This window comes from Schistocerca cancellata, chromosome 3 (assembly GCF_023864275.1).
Source record: "Schistocerca cancellata isolate TAMUIC-IGC-003103 chromosome 3, iqSchCanc2.1, whole genome shotgun sequence".
Classification (NCBI taxonomy): domain Eukaryota; kingdom Metazoa; phylum Arthropoda; class Insecta; order Orthoptera; family Acrididae; genus Schistocerca; species Schistocerca cancellata.
The window spans coordinates 392,563,311-392,582,119 of record NC_064628.1 but is presented as its reverse complement, the minus strand read 5'-3'; the positions used below and the strand labels follow the sequence as shown (position 1 = coordinate 392,582,119).

The 18,809-nt window shown below is 38.5% G+C and overlaps 1 protein-coding gene across 1 annotated transcript in view; it reads right to left on the bottom strand.

Annotated features, from left to right (window-relative positions):
• Window positions 1–18,809, bottom strand: part of LOC126175117 (serine/threonine-protein phosphatase 6 regulatory ankyrin repeat subunit C-like) — a 357,458-nt gene that overhangs the window by 113,551 nt on the left and 225,098 nt on the right. Inside the window, exons 8-9 of the mRNA XM_049921671.1 lie at window positions 1,738–1,842; window positions 1,556–1,636 (exon numbers count right to left, since the gene is read on the bottom strand). Coding sequence (XP_049777628.1) covers window positions 1,556–1,636; window positions 1,738–1,842 — 186 coding nt within the window. The remainder of the gene's footprint in view (window positions 1–1,555; window positions 1,637–1,737; window positions 1,843–18,809) is intronic.

Sequence of the window (18,809 nt, the reverse complement as noted above, 5' to 3'; positions counted from 1 at the left end):
TGGGCCATGAACAGAATATTGATTTAATTCACTATGATGATAAGGAACTGAGAGTAGAAACATTTAACTCCAAGAGATGATGGATAAGAGTAAATGAAAACTGCAATACCAGTACCAGTATCACAGGCACAGGAGCAGAACTGAGTGTGATTTTTCCTGAACTGTTTAACAAAGTGTAGGCTAACACTGAAGTTATCAGACACTCAGTTGTGGCAGCAGGGGGGGGGGGGGGGGGGGGGGGGGGGGGGGTAGAGGTGAATAATGAGGCAAGAGCAGTAAAATTAAAAGCTAGGTTACAATCCAGAACTGAAGGAAGTTGCATGGAGCATTCATTCATCTTTACCAAGGACTGAGATATTAATTTGATTCTTGGTGCAGGCCTTTGAGAAGAAAAGATTTTGCAAAGGGGCAGTTTATTTGCCATGGTAAAAAGAAGAGACAGAAACTGACTTGATAAATCACTACAGGACATGATAAAGTCTGTTGCCAAGTCCAATTGAAAGTGGTAGACACCAAGAAAGGGACATCACAGGAGATAGTTACTAAAGGAAAGGCTAAATAAAACTTTAAAGTTGCTATTTCTGACAAGATTATGAATCAAATTTCTTGCTAGAAGTGTTCGACACTGATCTAAAAATTACTGTGACAAGGTAAAAAAATATACTGATAATTTTGAAGAGAAGTCAGGTATTATCCACAGCTGTAAATGAAAAATTGATATCAAGTAACATCAAGCGTTCAATGTGCACTGGCAAGTGGAACTGCTGTGAAAAGGAAGATCAGTACTTCTTCATTAAACACACCAGAGCAAATTACTTTAAGGAAATAGGAAAGCCAGTTGCAATGCTTTCAGACGCTGCTAGCAGTTTATATGTGCAAAATGGAGAAACTTTCTGCATGTGATTAGCATCAAATAAGCCTTTGGCTTGAAACTCCATTCAAAAGCCGATCAAGTGGAATGTCTTTTTAGATCTACATTGGCTCATGAGGTTATATGTAACAAAGAAGGGGAGTAAGTGGTTTAATTATCGTCTGACATAAAACAAATCATGAACCAGTAATCAATTCATCAAAAAATTACGCTCAACCAGAACTTATGTTCGGAAGACACAGTGAAAATGAATGGTCACAAACATTCCCAAAACACATCCTAACAAAGTAATAGAAGAGGAAAAGTTATAACAAATAAAGATCAAGGATTAGAGAGCAGTGAAAAAAAAAAACATTTTAGTTTTAAAATAGGAAATTTTATTCTGGGAATAACTAAGGAAAAATCTAGACAAGTACATACAAAAATCCATAAATTTTTACACATTTATCATCATCTCAAAATCGATAGGGTTGTTCATAACTTAGTCCATAATCTGGGGGAAAATGTTGAAAATATATGTCCGGGGTAAGCATTTGACACATCTTAAGAGTTGCCTTAATGTTCCAACCATCTAAAAAAAAATTTTTTTTAATTCAAAAATCATCAACAGACCACGAAAGAGGATATTAATTGAGGCACTCTAAGGGCAGTACTTTCACAAAAGTCAAGAAAGAGCTTACTTACTTTTTTGGAGCGAAGAGCTTCAAATATAGGAGATTGTCCTGAGATACTAGCATGTACTTCAAGCTCTGAATCAAAGCATCCCTGTAAAAAAGAATAACATAGCATAAAAATTCTGTGTTTCACTAGAGCAGATGAACTGATTATACATGAAATTTTATAAATTACTTGGAGCTTAGACTTACTAAGCATTTTATAGTGTGGCCTTTCTCTCTTGATGGTGGGCCTTCATATAGACCTCTGTATCTACCATTTATATCTGCCCCTTCAGCAAGCATTCTGCTTATTAGCTGCAAAATAAGAAGAAGCAGAAATCAAAATCAGTATTTGTTAACATCATTCAGACACTGAATCCAGCAACAGTACATTCTCTACCAACTTACATATCTCCTGAAACTGAATGGTTATTTTTAGGCTTTAACTATTGCAAATTAATTATTATGGCTGAAATAAGACAAGTATTTAGTGAGATGAATAGGAACCAATATGACAACAAAATGGAACAAGGGGGCAAATCAGTGAATATCTTACGTGGTTGTATGCCTCGTTCAGGGTCACTTGTAGGTCATCAGAACTGGGCTATGAAATCATGAATTGAATAACAAAAGGAATAAAGCAACAAATGGAAGTCTTTAAAGCATTTACAAAATATTTAATTAAAGAACTGGTTAAAGGAGGAGAGAGAGTGAAAGGAGGAACTTACAGAATTAATGAAAGAACAGGAGGCACAATGGTTGAAGGAGGAAAGAGAACAGGAAGAGCAATGGCTAAGCAAAAACGAAGATATAAAATAAATTATTGTTTCAACGCTCTGTAAGCCATAAGAATGTGTAACAAAATGCAAAGAATTAGGAACAAACAAATGGGAAAGAATATCTGAACTTGATGCAGGACACAATGCAAACCACAAATAGGTGCAGCTGCAGATAGTGGGGAATATATCCAAGAAAGCACAGGTTTACATAACAAAGAAAATGTAGAAGTAGTGCATGATGACATACCATTGGTGCATAATGATGTTACCAAAATTGAGAAGACTGTAAAGGAAACACACAAGAAATGGTATGAACTCTATAATCATTAAATAACCAAGAACAGTAACAACATCAAAGAAGCTGTATAGGAATACGCTGAAACAAATTAAAGTCAGAGTTAAGTAGCTTACTCAGTGGCACCGTAGTATTAGGGTTTCAATCTCACTTAAATTGATCTAACAACATTTATTTGAGAGGCATGATCCACCCCATCAAATTTTTTACGAACTTCAAAATATGCTGGCCTACCAGCTGGAAGTAACAGGAAATGATCAGTTTTGAATCAAGGAAACTAAAGGGAGATGTATACAGTTGAGTGCTAGATGCATGTGGAATGACAGTAAAGGGTTGTGCAGATTCTGACACAACATTCCAGGCAGAATGATGGTTGGAAGAAAAACAAATTTAAATCAAGCTGAAGTTGGTAAGTGGATCAAACTACTGGAGAAGCAGCATAAACATGAGGAATGCATGGTGACAAAAGAAGAGGAAAACAAGAACTAGTTGGGAAGTGACAAAACAAAATGTCTATGACTGCCCCAAGAACATTGAATGTGTACCAAAGAAGAAAAGATGCAACATGCTTTACAGTGTGGAAAAGAATGGAAGAAGGAAGGAAGAGAAAGCCATGAGCCTTGTTATGCAGTAGTAACAGCAAGAACATAGTGTTGTGTGATAAAAAAAGGTTCATGAGTTTGAAAGACTTTGCTGATTTTCAAAATGATATTTGCAATGTATGGCTAAGGGCGGATGGCATCTACGGGGGCAAGGATGGATAGCAGTGGTGGATTATTGTCAAGATGTTGGTCATTTGGAATACACGTAAATAGCATCAACAGTCAAAATTTTTATTCAGCTTAATTCTACAACATTCATAGTGCTGCTCTGAAGCAAGCATGCCCCCTCTGGTCTGTAGGGTAGGTAGCAGATAGTGGACAGCTGAGACCTGCAGTCAGCCAGAGGCTAGCTCTGAGGTAACTGGCTAGAGAAGTGCTGACAGCTAGCAACTGTGTGGTGGCACGTGCACCAACTGAGCACACCACAGCTGGAGGCGGCAAGGTGTGTCAGGGGCACAAAAGCCCACAACAATTCTTACAGGGCAAGCAAGCCATCAGAAGTGGAACTCACCACTGTGAGTGGGAGTGCCTGCACCGTGCAGGAGGATGAGCAGCTGCACTGCCCTGGGTTTGAATGGTTGCCTTCCGAGGCATAAGTCTGCTGTGGCCTGAATGATCCAGAAGGTGGTTCACCAGTGGAAATGAGGCAAGTCTGAGATGGAGGACTTAATGCCTGCATTGGAACACAGTTGGTGAAGGCCAAAACTCATGGTAGTTTCTTGTAGAACCATTTTGTCACACTGCCTTATGAAGCCCTCTCGTCATGGTTTGTGCTGCCAGATTGGAATACCTTTGGCTAGAAATGAGGGGTATTAATACAGATTCAGTGCTCATTTGTTGTGCCGATGTACAGCTTCTGACCATGTTCGGTATAACAAGTCCTTTGGTTGAAGATGAGGAAACCACAGCCAGCCAGTCCTGCATTTGCCCTGTACTCTTTCTGCAACATATGTATTGCAGTGACTGACTTGACTTGGCTCACAGTACATAAACACACTGGTTGCCACAACTGCCACAATGATTTTTTTGGCTCCTGCTGGCTTCTCAGGCTTCTTCCAACTACTTGGTGAACCACTATCTCCAAAATAGCTCCTACAAAACAGTAGCTGCACAAAATTCCACCCCTCTTTGGTAAGCCTGGCCTCTAGATCTCTACCTTTGCTAGATCTGCAGACTCCACATAAGTGAACAACAGTGTACATATATATCCAGTTCCTCCTTATGTGCCGGCCGAAGTGGCCGTGCAGTTCTAGGCGCTGCAGTCTGTAACCGTGAGATCGCTACGGTCGCAGGTTCGAATCCTGCCTCGGGCACGGATGTGTGTGATGTCCTTTGGTTAGTTAGGTTTAGCTAGTTCTAAGTTCTAGGGGATGAATGACCTCAGAAGTTGAGTTCCATAGTGCTCAGAGCCATTTGAACCTCCTCATGTGCTAGTCAGCTTGAACCACAGGGTTCGGTGGCTGTGAACTCAGTCCACAAGTATAGCCCATTGGCTTTCCATGTACATATATATTCAGCAACCTCTCAGAAAATTTCACGACTAAAGGGGTAATTTTGGGATTTACTCACCTTTCTGTACCTAATATTTTATGAGCTCTTTTGGTTTTTAGGCTGCTTTAAGCTGTGTGACTTTGTTGTGAATGTTTTGGAAATTGAGCACATTGATTTTAATCTTTTCATCTGTGGGGGACCATTCTTAGGACCTTACATTAATATGTTGGAGTCTCCTACCACTATTAGTCTATCATTATCTGAACTGAATGGAGAATAATCATCTAAGCCTTAAAAAAAAATAAAAAAAAATGAAAATTTTAAAAAATGAAAAAAAAAGAAATAAGAAGAAGAAGAAGAAGAAGAAGAAGAAGAAGGCTGTGTGCACCCCACATGTGTGTTGTGTGTTGTGGTCTTCGGTCCAGAGACTGGTTTGATGCAGTCCTCCATGCTACTCTATCCTGCACAAGCTTCTGCATCTCCAAGTAACTATTGCAACCTACATCCTTCTGAATCTGCTTAGTGTATTCAACCCTTGGTCACCCTCTAAGATTTTACCCTCCACACTGGCCTCCAACACTAAATTGGTGATCCTTTGATGCCTCACACAAATTTCTCTTCTCCCCAATTCTATACAGTACCTCCTCATTAGTTATGTGATCTACCCATCTAATCTTCAGTATTCTTCCGTGGCACCACATTTCAGAAGCTTCTATTCTCCTCTTGCCTAAACTAGTTATCGTCCATGTTTCACTTCCATACATGGCTACACTCCATACAAATACCCACACACAGACAGCTATTTGGGTTGCAGCTCCTCATGTGTAGAGTACCCCTGATCCATTTAAAGGGGACCCTACAGTTCTCAGTCCTAGGGCATAATTCCAGGGAATAGCAGCCTAGCTTGTCACAGAATCTTTAAAGTTTCTGGTATCATCCTTCTACTCAAATCAGAATCAGAGACTCCAGCGCTGAAAACAGTGGGTTTCATTGAAATTCTGGGAGCAAGGCTGGTCTCCTCAACCCTCGATCAGTTGCTAGAATGACCCATGTACGGTTAGGACCCCTGATGACAGGAATCATTCATTCTATTGTCTGACACATTCTGCAATTGACTGCACAACATTTCCTCTGTGGACACTGAAATAGCTTCTTCAAAATGTTAACTGGGTCCTCCTGGCATACACACAGAAAGCACAATTTAATCCTTCACATCCTCTGTTGCAATTTCCCTATGGAGTAAAATTTTTTGCCATAATTTGAGTTGCTAGTTATTTAATATCCCTACCATTTCATGGGAAAAGGTAAAAAAAAACCATGGGTCACACAAGAGATGATTTCCAAGATGGAGGAGAGAAGAAAATTGAAAAACAAGAACACTGAAGATGCAAGAAAGATATACCGAAGGTTAAATAACGAACTGCCAAGAGAAACAGAGCAGGCTAGGAAAAAATGGCTAAAAGAGGAATGTGATGAAATTGAAGAACTGGACAGGAAGGGAAGATATGACTTACTAGACAACAGAGTAAAGACTATGACATGGGAACAAAACAGAGCAGTAAGTGCTACTATGGAAATTTTGAGTAAAGACGAAGAGGTAGTGTACAAAGATCGTGACGATGTCCTCCAGAGATGGGAAGAATATATAAAAGAGCTATATGACACAAATAGCAAACCAGAAACTCTGGAGCTTGAATCACACAACAGTGTAAGTGATGAAGAGAAAGGACCGACCATCACAATGGAAGAAGTAAAGTCTGCCATTGCTGCAATGAAAAATGGCAAAGCAGTAGGTACAGATACAATACCGGGAGAAATACTAAAATGCTTGAACCACAATGGAATAAGAGAAATATTGAGGTTATGTAATAAAATATATGACAGTGGTGAATGGCCTGAGGACTTTTTGACAACAGTAATGATTCCATTACTGAAAAAACAAGGAACCAAGAAATGCAGCGAGCACAGGACAATCAGCCTCATTTCACATGCAGCCAAAGTGATGTTAAGAATAATTAATAAAAGACTTGAAAAAGTAATGGAGGAGAATCTCAGTGAGGAGCAGTTTGGCTTTAGATGGAATACAGGCACCAGAGATGCAATAGGGCTCCTACGAATCTTGGGAGAAAGGTTTATTGAAAAGGGAAATACCTATATATGTGCTTCATCGATTTAGAAAAGTCATTTGACAATGTGGTTTGGGACAAGCTGGCGACTATTATGAGGGAAAAGAGAGTGGACTGGAAAACCAGAAGACTTATAAACTCATTATACCTTAATCAAAAAGTTTCAGTTAAAGTGAGAGGAGAAAGTACAAACTGGATCAGACTAGGGAAAGGAGTAAGACAAGGATGCTGTTTATCATCTACTCTTTTCAACCTGTACTTGGAAAATATGATTGACCAATGCCCATTAGATGACAAAGGAGTAGAAATTGGAGGAAGAAGAGTAGGGTGCTTGAGATTTGCTGATGACATGGTCCTTCTAGCCACAGGGGAAAAAGAATTGCAGGATTTGGTGGACACCATTGCAACTAACGGAAAAAAATATGGGATGAAAATTAACACAAATAAAACAAAAGTATTGGCAATAGGAGGCAATAAGGAAATAAAAATTGTGCTGAATGGAGAAACACTAGAACAGGTGCAAAATTTTAAGTATCTTGGAAGCAGGATAGACACTGACTGGAAGTGCACCACAGAAATTAAAACAAGGATAGCAATGGCAAAAGAGGCGTTTTATAAGAAAAGGAGAATCTTCTGCAGTGGTCTGGACAGAGAACTCAGAAAGAGACTCATAAAATGTCTTGTATTGAGTGTTCTTCTATATGGCACTGAAACATGGACTATGAGGAAAAAAGACAGAGAAAGGCTGGAGGCTTTTGAGATCTGGACATGGCGGAAGATGGAAAGAATAAGTTGGATGGACAGAGTAAAAAATGAAGAGGTACTGAGAAGAGTGGGAGAGAAAAGACAGTTACTAGATGTAATAAAGAGAAGAAAAAGAAATTGGATTGGGCATATATTAAGAAAGAATGACGGATTGATAAAAACAGTTTTAGAAGGTTATGTAGAAGGGAAATGGAAGCGAGGAAGGAAGAGATTCCAGATACTGGATGACATGATGGACGGTACAACATACAGGAGCCTTAAGAAGGAAGCAATGGATCGCAGAAAATGGAGAGGCAAAGGACCTGCTAATATAGCAGATAACTGATGATGATGACCATTTCATGCTTGCTTTCCCCTAATATGGGCATTAGCAGGTTTCCCAACAGGTAAAATGAATCTCACTGATTCAGTTTGAGTTTCAGTGAAAGAGAGCATCTCAAACTTGATGGTTAGGGGGATGGGTGCAACACCCTGAGTTCTTCCTGGCTCCTGACTCCCCTGTACAAGACACCTAGGACTACCATTGATGTACTACTCACAGTCAACTTGATGAGTCGTAACTGATTGAGTACTTACTGCTGAGGAGACATGGTAAACTGGAGGGAATAGTAGTTGCAGTACCTTTGGCATCTCTGGTATATGTTTCTAAGCATTTCATCACACACACCCATTGACAGCAGCTCCCAACTGCTTGAAATCAATAAGAGTAATTCTCAGCTGCTTACAAGCACTTATGCCACACCTGAGAATATCATTCACAGTGGAGCTCTATCTAATTGGAGCACTATTAAATCAAAACTAAACAATTAATTTTAAATTGCCCTCACTGATATTGTTTTAATTTTAGTTTATGTTATGTAACAAGTGTTGCAAGTTTTCTTTAAGATCTGTAGCTTCAACACCCAAGATAGTGATTCATATAAAATAATGAGTGAACAACCTGGAATAAAATGTACAGATCCTTGGAAGGTAACTTCATACCTCCAACTTTTGTCAAGTTTTCAGTAAGACACTCTTGTAACAGTGCTGAAAACAGAGGTAAAGTTTGACACATGTCAACAATATACACTACTGTTGAAGCCAAAAGCTAAATGGAATTTTGATATGGCATTTGCAATATGAGGAAAATATGATACTACAATGCAGCAGATGATATGACCATAAAATTTCAAAATCTGACAAAAGAGAAATAGACCAATGAGCAGAAGAAAGTCTAAATATTCTTGAAGTCGAAATGTTTTTGAAACTTTAGTGCCCAACTTGCTGCTTGTCCTGATGAGTCATTCAGATTTGTCAGCCAACATAAAGAATGGTTATCAGTCACAATAGAAAATCTAACATATGAACTAGAATCAGAAATTGTTTATTTTCTAAATAACTGCAAGGCTTTCTTTCTTACACAAACAGTAACTCTTCTTCAACTTGCAGAGTGATCTGTAGGCATAATCACTCCTTTAGCGCCTTTTGGATTTGTACCAGAACTGCCCCTATTTCATAAGTAGTAGCATTAGTGTATACTTCCATCTCAGCGTTCATGTCTAAAAATAATAGGACAACTGGAGTTGTCATGACCACCTTAAGGATACAGAGATATCTTTTTTATTCAGGGATACAAGAAAATTTGGCATATCCCTGCAGCAGTTATTGTAGTGGTTGTGCCATGCAAATGAAATTCTTTGTGAAACATCTGCAGTTGGAGCACATTCCAAGAAAGCCTCTTACTTTATGAATGTACTGAGGAGTTGGGAAATGTGTAATGGAGTGTCCCTTTTTCTAGATCTGGGTGGGTTTTACTTCACTTAACTAGCTGCTGCAAGATTTTAATTTCTTGAGCAACAAAGAAGCACTTTGATCAGGCTAAGATGAAGAGCTGTGTCATGAACACATCTCAGCACAGATCTAAAGTAGCTTAAATGGTCATCATACGTATTTGACAAAAACTACCATGTCATCCTGGTAGCAAAGACATGCCTTCCAAAGAAGATGTTTAAGCATACTGTCCATCATGCATTCAAAGGTGGCTGGAGTACTGAACATACTAAATACCAGGTGTAGGGGTAAGAAACTAGAATTTCCCTATAGATGGTGCTAGCCAACTGTGTAGGGCTGTGAGACTGCATCTGGAGTGCCATCTGCTTCCTGTAAAGGCTGACAATGAATGTCAACACACAGTAACCCAAGTTCCATACATTGGCATCTGTTTCAACTCATAAACATGCTGAGTTTTGTGCCTATGAACTATGATTTGTGGACAGCATTGGTTTTCTGTTATCATTTGAAGAAAACAGCTGCAGAATCACATCAAATGCTGGTTGAAGCTTTTGGCAAACACACTCTTGGGAAAATGCAGTGTTTCAAGTGGTTCAAAAAATTCAGAAGGGGTGATTTTGATGTGAGAAATGATAAGCACAGGAAACTAAAGAAAAAGTTTGAAGACAATGAATTACAGGCCTTATTGGATGAAGACAATACTCAAATTAAACAGGAACTCATGGGACAATTGAATGTGATGCAGAAAGCTGTTTCTGTTTGGTTGAAAGCTATGGGAAAGTTGTAGAAAATGGGTTCTGCATGAACTGAACGAAAGACGGCAAGCAAATCAAAAGACCACTTGTGAAATGCTGCTCACCAGTTACAAAAGAAAGTCGTTTCTCCTTCAAATAGTGACAGGTGATGAAAAATGGATATATTTTGAGAATTGTAAGCATTGTAACTCGAGGGTGAATCCAGGTGAACCATCAACATTCACTGCAACCAAATTGCTTTGGAAACAAGACAATGCTCTGTGTTTGGTGGGATCGGAAGGGTGTCATCTATTATGAGCTGCTAAAACCTGGTGAAACAGTTAACACTGATCACTACCAACAGCAAATGATTGATTTAAATTGAGCAAAAAATGACTGGAATATGGAGAAAGGCAACACAAAGTCATATTGCTCCAAGATAATGCCACATCATACACAGAAAAATGGGTCTGGAAACCATCGAGGCATTCAGTTTGGAAATACTAGGGCATGCGACTTATTCTCCAGACTTGGTTCTATCTGATTATCATCTATTTGCATCACTGGGACATGCCCTCACTGAACAATGCTTCAATTTGTACAAAAATGTACAAAAATGGCTCACTGACTGGTTTGCTTCAAAAGAAGAACTGTTTTTTTGGTGTGGCATTCATAGCCTGCTGGAGAGGTGGGAGAAATTTATAAATAGCTATGGAGATTATTTTGAATAAAATGTTGTTCATCAGTTTCAAACAACAGACTTGTAATTATTGCAACCAAATTTCAGTTTCATACTTCTACACCTGGTAGCTTAACTCTGAACTCAAAGAAACCACCACCAGGTGTAATTTATACAGTTTTTTACCCAGTCACCCCTGTGAAGATTGATGGTCAGTAGCCAGCCATCATATCAACAGCAAATAAATACTTTGTTCCCACAACACAGTGCAAGGTGTCATCAATTTTTTGTATGAGTGTAAATCTTCTTTGGTGGATTTGTTCAGCCATCAGTAAGAGATGTAAAACTGCCAAGTGCCATGTTCCTTCTTCACAAGGAACATAGGAGATGACCAAGGCCTCTCTGATTTTTGGATGATGTCATCTTGTAGCACCTTCTCCACTTCTTACTGATTTACCCATTGCTCATCTGGAGACATCCTATATAAGTACTGGCTGATGGGTGGGCAATTCTTAGCGCTGATACAATGTTTCTGTCTGCTCTTCCTCATCTCCACTATGGACTTGAGTTGTGGCTGTTTATGGTGATTGGTGTCGTCGACCTTTAGTAGTCCACTTTTGATAGTTATGATCACCACTGGGAAATAGATTTCTTTTGTGAATCTGAGTACCTTTTTACACTTGACTGGGAGTTCACAGTTCAACTACGTCTACAAATTGCTAAAGCTCTACTCTTCCTTTGACTTCAACCATTTAAAGGCCTCTGTACACACTGTAATTATTCTAATGTTGTCCATGCAGCCCCTATTGGAGTGATAGGTAAGAGTCTATAGTATACTCCTTGGTTTTGTGCTTAGTACTGGTCTTTCTTCCAGCATCTGCCCATTAAGGGTTTTTCAGCATTTCCATGATACTTTGCAGTCTGTCAAACATGTGACCTGTTACAAAACTTCAATTTGTCAGAAACAGTTTCAGCTATTTCACCATCATCAGGCAGATTTTATGTCATCACCAAAGAATACAGGTAAAATTTTCTACTCTATAAATCTCTGGTTAAAGTGTGTGCTCTCAACAAATTTTGCTAATTTTAATTTGAGCTCCATCTTCTAGCATCACCTTTCTTTATAGAAAAAGGTGATACCATAGAATTATTTCTGAATCTTATACAGGTTAAAATTATCTCAGCTGTTTCACTAAAAGAATTTCCTATGACTTGGTGTGCGATTTATTATATTTCAAGCTAAAATGTATCAAAAGAAATTAATTTGTTAAAATCAATGTGTGTAGCTAAAATTACTCTTCTTTTAGAAACATCTGAAATTAAAAAATATCAGGCGTATTTAAAATTCATATTATTAATTGCACAATGTAACACTAATTATTAAATTTATTTCTGGATTCTTTTATAAAATAATGTTGTATCTTGGTGATGATTCTTCTTTTGTCAAGAAAGTTTGTAAACTCTTTTGCTTTGTAAACTTTTTGGAATATTGTGAGTACTGCAGAATGTAAGTAGTAGTGGGCAAGCCTCTGATGGACACAGACATATTTATAATTTTAACAACATGCATTTGTGTTCTGAAGTGGAAATTGTAAAGTCAGTGTGATACTGAAAATTGTGACAAACAATAAAATTCAACAGTAAAACAGGCAAATCTTCAAACATTATTCAGATCAATAGGAACCTACAAAATGAAAATTTCAGCCTCAAGAATGTACCCCTGGATGTGAGAACACAGCCGACAACAAGAGAAAATGAAGATAACTAAAACGGTTTTCTTTTGTATGTCTTACGCCTCTCGAAGCTTATGAAACCTTCAGAGACATAGTAATTTAATTGTAATTTGTGGGAGGGTAAGATTACAGTATGCTACTACAGCTTATTTAGCATGTTCAAGAAAACTCCACAAAAGCTTCTTTAAGTTATGGTCCAAATATTTGACTGTAAAACTAGTGCAGTACAATAAAATTTTACAGCAGCCTTCTGTGTTAGGTATAAAAACATCTTTTGTCAAAATTCAATATTCCCCATTAGTGGTATTCTGAACAGGTCCACAGTATTGGTGATAAGTTGAGAAAACCTTCCCAAAACACATGTGCTACAAAACGCCACTGCTTCCTGCGTATGTACCCTGACATCAATATGGGGTATGATCACCACACACACATATACAGGCCGCACAATGGGTTGGCATACTCTGGATCAGGTGGTTGAGCATCTGCTGGGGTATAGCCTCCCTTCTTGAACCAGTGCCTGTCAGAGCTCCTGAAGTGTTGTAGGGGTTTGAAGGTGTGCAGCAATACGTCGACCGAGAGCATCCCAGATGTGCTCAACGGGGTTTATCTCTGGAAAACAGGCAGGCCACTCCATTCGCCTGATATCTTCTGTTTCAAGGTACTCCTCCATGAAGGCAGCTCGGTGGGGCTGTGTGTTATGATCCATCAGGAGGAAGGTGGGATCCACTGCACCCCTGAAAAGGCAGACATGCAGGTGCAAATTGATGTCCTGATACACCTGACCTGTTACAGTTCCTCTGTCAAAGACATGCAGGGGTGTACATGCACCAATCATAATCCCACCCCACACCATCAAACCACCGACCTCCATACAGGTCTCTTTTAAGGACATTAGGGGTTGGTATCTGGTTCCTGGTTCATGCCGGATGAAAACCCAGCGAGAATCACTGTTCAGACTATACCTGGACTTGTCCGTGAACATAACCTGGGACCACTGTTCCAATGACCATGTACTGTGTTCTTGACATCAGGCTTTACGGGCTCTCCTGTGACCAAGAGTCAGTGTAATGCACCTCTGGGCAAAAAATCCATGTCTTTTCAGTTGTCTGTAGAATGTGTGTCTGGAGAAAACTGTTCCAGTGGCTGTGGTAAGGTTCTGAGCAAGGCTACCTGCAGTACTCTGAGGCTGTCTGTGGGCACTGATGGTGAGATATCAGTCTTCTTGTAGTGTTGTACACTGTGGACATCCCATACTGTAGCACCTGGACATGTTCCCTGTCTGCTGGAATCATTGCCATAATCTTGAGATCACACTTTGTGGCACACGGAGGTCCTATGCTATGACCTGCTGTGTTTAACCAGCTTCCAGTTGCCCGAGTATTCTACCCCTCATAACGTCATCAATATGTATTCTTTGAGCCATTTTCAACACACAGTCACCATTAACACCTCTGAAAATGTCCGCACACTTACTCGCTGCACCGTACTCTGACATGCACCAACACACCTCTGCATATGTGGACTGCTGCCAGCGCCACTGTGCGACAACTGCAGGTCAAATGCACTGCATGGTCATACCCCAAGGTGATTTAAACCCACAAACTGCCCACCAGAACGTTGTTTCACCATGTATCAGCATTATCCTTAATTTATGAGCATGAGTGTTAGATTGAGGATCAAGATTTTGAAAGTGTAGTAGATTCTAAAGTAAGGGAAGCTACAACTCTTAATGACCTACAAAAGAAACAACTGTGGAATTTGTTATTGGAGTTTAGAAATGCGTTCAGTGAAAAACCAGGAAAAGTGAAAGGTTATCAGTGCATGCTTTACCTTAGAGATCATCATCCTTTCTTTCTCAAGCCATATAGTAAACATTTTCAAAAAGGAAAGATTTGGAAAAGAAATTCAAATGGTTCAAATGGCTCTGAGCACTATGCGACTTAACTTCTGAGGTCATCAGTTGCCTAGAACTTAGAACTAATTAAACCTAACTAACCTAAGGACATCACACACATCCATGCCCAAGGCAGGATTCGAACCTGCGACCATAGTGGTCGCTTGGATCCAGATTGTAACGCCTAGAACCACACAGCCACTACGGCAAAGAAATTCAGAAAATAGAAAAATGGGGTGTAGTGAGAGAAGTAGGAGTGTTTACAATAATCCTTTAATTGTGGTAAGTAAGAGACATGGTGGAGTGAGAATGGGCTCTAGACATCTTAATAAATTTCTTATCAGAGAGAATGACCATCCTGAGAACATGGACATGCTCTTACACAAATTTGATTATGTAAAATAAATGAGTAGTTTGGACTTGACCTCTGGATTTCAGCAGATCCCACTTGAAATTTATTTTAGAAAGTATACAGCAATTTTGATGGAGGTAAGTGTTTTCAGTACTGTGTGGTGCCATTTGGGCTAAATGTATTTGTAGCTGAATTCATAAGAGCTCTGGATTCTGTCTTATTCATCTCTTGGTCTCTCTCTACAATTTTACCCTCCATGCTGCCCTCCAATACTAAATTGGTGATCCCTTGATGCCTCTGAACATGTCCTACCAACCGATCCCTTCTTCTAGTCAAGTTGTGCCACAAACTTCTCTTCTCCCCAATCCTATTCAACACCTCCTCATTAGTTATGTGATCTACCCATCTAATCTTCAGATTCTTCTGTAGCACCACATTTCGAAAGTGTCTATTCTCTTCTTGTCTAAACTATTTATTGTCCACGTTTCACTTCCATACATGGCTACACTCCATACAAATACTTTCAGAAATGACTTCCTGACACTTAAATCTATACTTGATGTTAACAAATTTCTCTTCTTCAGAAACGCTTTCCTTCCCATTGCCAGTCTACATTTTATATCCTCTCTACTTCGACCATCATCAGTTATTTTGCTCCCCAAATAGCAAATGTCATCTACTACTTTAAGTGTCTCATTTCCTAATGTAAGTCCCCCAGCATCACCTGATTTAATTCGACTACATTCCATTATCCTCATTTTGCTTTTGTTGATGTTCATCTTATATCCTCCTTTCAAGACACTGTCCATTCCATTCAACTGCTCTTCCAAGTCCTTTGCTGTCTCTGACAGAATTACGATTTCATCGGTGAACCTCAAAGTTTTTATTTCTTCTCCATGAATTTTAATACCTACTCCAAATTTTTCTTTTGTTTCCTTTGTTGCTTGCTCAATATACAGATTGAATAACATTGGGGAGAGGCTAAAACACTGTCTCACTCCCTTCCCAACCATTGCTTCCCTTTCATGCCCCTCAACTCTTATAACTGCCATTTGGTTTCTATACAAATTGTAAATAGCCTTTTGCTCCCTGTATTTCACCCCTGCCACCTTCAGGATTTGAAAGAGGTATGACTTCAAAAATAGGTAAGTGTAAATTTGGTGTGGAAGAAGTTAAATTTTTAGCACAAGTTACATCTGAAAAAGAAATTCCACCTGATAAAGAGAAACTTGATACTATTGCTAATTTCCCTACTCCTCACAACAAAAAACAGCTTAAATCATTTTTTGGGTCAACTAGATTTTATAGAAAAGTTTGTCGTAGCCAAGCTTTGAATGCTCCATGCTTGTGTGAGCTTTTGAAGAAGATCACCATTGGGGATTGGAATCATGAGTGTCAGTATGCTTTTGATGATATCAAATGACAGTTCTGTCGAAGTACGATATTGTTCAGACCAGATTTGTCTCTGCCTTATTGTATTATGACAGACAGAAGTGATGTCAGTTCAGGAGATCATTTATTTCAGGAAGTTGAAGTTGATGGTGTTATTGAACATAGATCTCTTGTATTTGCTAGTAGAGTATTATAGAAACATGAAAAGAGATACACTGCAACTGAGAAAGAACTTTTGGCTGTACATTGGCCATTCAACAAATTTAAAAATTATTTACTAGGTCACAAAGTCATCATCTATACTGATAACAAAGCATTATGTTTTCTTCAGGTGTATAAGTTGTACCATAACAGAATTACTCATTGGGCCTAGTTTTTACAGCAGTTCAATTATGAAATCAGATACATTAAGGGTACAGACAATGTAGTTACTGATGCTTTGTCTAGGCTACCTTTAGAAAATAAATCATCTAATAACTTTGGAGAAGGAGAAAAAGAGTTTAAAATTATGTACTTGAGAGGTGTGAAAGAGGAAAAAGAGATCTTGAAAATTTTCAAAGACATCTGCAGCTATCAAAATCATGATCAAAATTGGAAATTGGTTAAGAGAATGTTGGGTAAGAAAGGAGGAGGAAAGACAGAACAGTATTATAAAGTACACAAGGGTATTTTATTCAGGAGACAAAAGACAGACTCAGAGGATTAGAAACTATGTTGGTTGGAACTATGTATTGATACTTTAGTTATTATACACATGAGAGTTTTGGTCATTGTGGATCAACCAAATGCACACAAAAGATTCAGGAAAACGTCTATTTTTAGAACATAAAAAGGAGAGTCAAGAAGAAGATTGCTAGCTGTGACCGATGTCAGAGAGTGAAGGTAAGTAACCAAACAAGTAGAGGCCACATGCAAAACACTGCTAATAGTAACCTTGACCTCATGTCTGTGGACGTTTATGGACGTTTACCTAAGGATTTTGTTATATTTTTGTGGTGGTTGATGTATTTTCAAAGTTCATAAAGCTGTTTCCTCTTAAGAAAGCTACCAGTAAGCAAATCATCTCTAAGTTTGAAAATCAATATTTTCATCAGATGGATATTCTTAAAACAATTTTGTCTAATAATGGTCCTCAGTTTACAACACAAGCTTGGAAACATTTTGTTGTTCATGTAAAAATAAGGCATATTGCAACCTCAGTGTATCATCCTTCGAGTAACCCTACAGAAAGATATATGAGAGAGATTGGAAGACTGTTTAGAACATATAGTAGTAAGAATCATACCAGTTTGATAGATTATGTCAGTGATTTTGAGGGTATCATGAACAGCTTACAACACTCTTAAACAAGTTGTTCACCATTTGAAATAATGTTTAATTGCACACCAACTAACTTTATTTCTGAAAATGTCGAGTTTCCACTATGTAAAATTCTGTCACTACAACAGAGAGAAGAATGTGTTAGGGAGATGATGAAAAAGAGTGGGATAGGAGAAAGCAGAGACATTATGGTAAAGGTAGATTTTCTAAGTTTGAAGTAGGAGATCTTGTGTTGATGAAAGCCTAAGAGAAATCTAAAGTGTTCACATGTGAGGTAAAGAAATTTTTCAATATTTATATTGGACCATTTGAAATTCATGAAAAACCACATTCTTATGCATACAGGCTTGTATATCCTAAATCTAAGACGTCGTTTGGATTATGCAAAATCACTGAACTGAAAACATATAGACATGATCCATAAGTAACTAATTTTTGTTTGTTTGTTCTTTTTCCAATGTCATGAATTTATTATGTAAGATGATGTGTTTTCTGGAGTTTTACCTTATTTATTGGGTTGGGTTGTTTTGGGTAAGGAGACCAGACAGCGAGGTCATCGGTCTCATCGGATTAAGGAAGGATGGGTAAGGAAGTCGGCCGTGCCCTTTGAAAGGAACCATCCCGGCATTTGCCTGGAGCGATTTAGGGAAATCACGGAAAACCTAAATCTGGATGGCCGGACGCGGGATTGAACTGTCGTCCTCCCGAATGCAAGTCCAGTGTTTAACCACTGTGTCACCTCGCTCGGCTCTTATCTATTGACTGGGCTTAAATCTATCTGTAGATTCATAAAACTATATAATTGTATTTTGTTTGTCTGGAATTTAGTATGTAGGATGACGTGCTTTTTAAAGTTCTCTCTCATCTACTGACAGAGTTAAAATCTATGATACACTATATAATTATGTTCTGTAATAGATTTGTGCTTTAGAATTTGATACATGTATGCCATGAGACTAAATGAGTTGATCTTCTTGCAATTTTGAAATGGGACAATATTCTTAATTTGTACTGTAAAAATTAGAATAGTATCTGAGCATATCTGTGCATAATACTATTTGTTAATAATTAGCCAAGACTGCTAAAGACAGTGTTATTCAGCATAAATGCATGATTTTTCAAGTAGGGGATTGATGTTCCAATACATTATATAACTTTAAATCACTTTTTATCAATTGTAAATGAATCTTCTAGGTTTTTGTGTATGTAGGTTAGTTGGTATGGGCAATTGGCAAATAGTGTGGAATGATTATGAGCTTTATTAATTTTGCTGTGCTAAAAATTTTTGCTGGTTTGTATTCAGAGTGGTATAGATTTATGAGTCAATCCTCACATCGTAAACTTAGG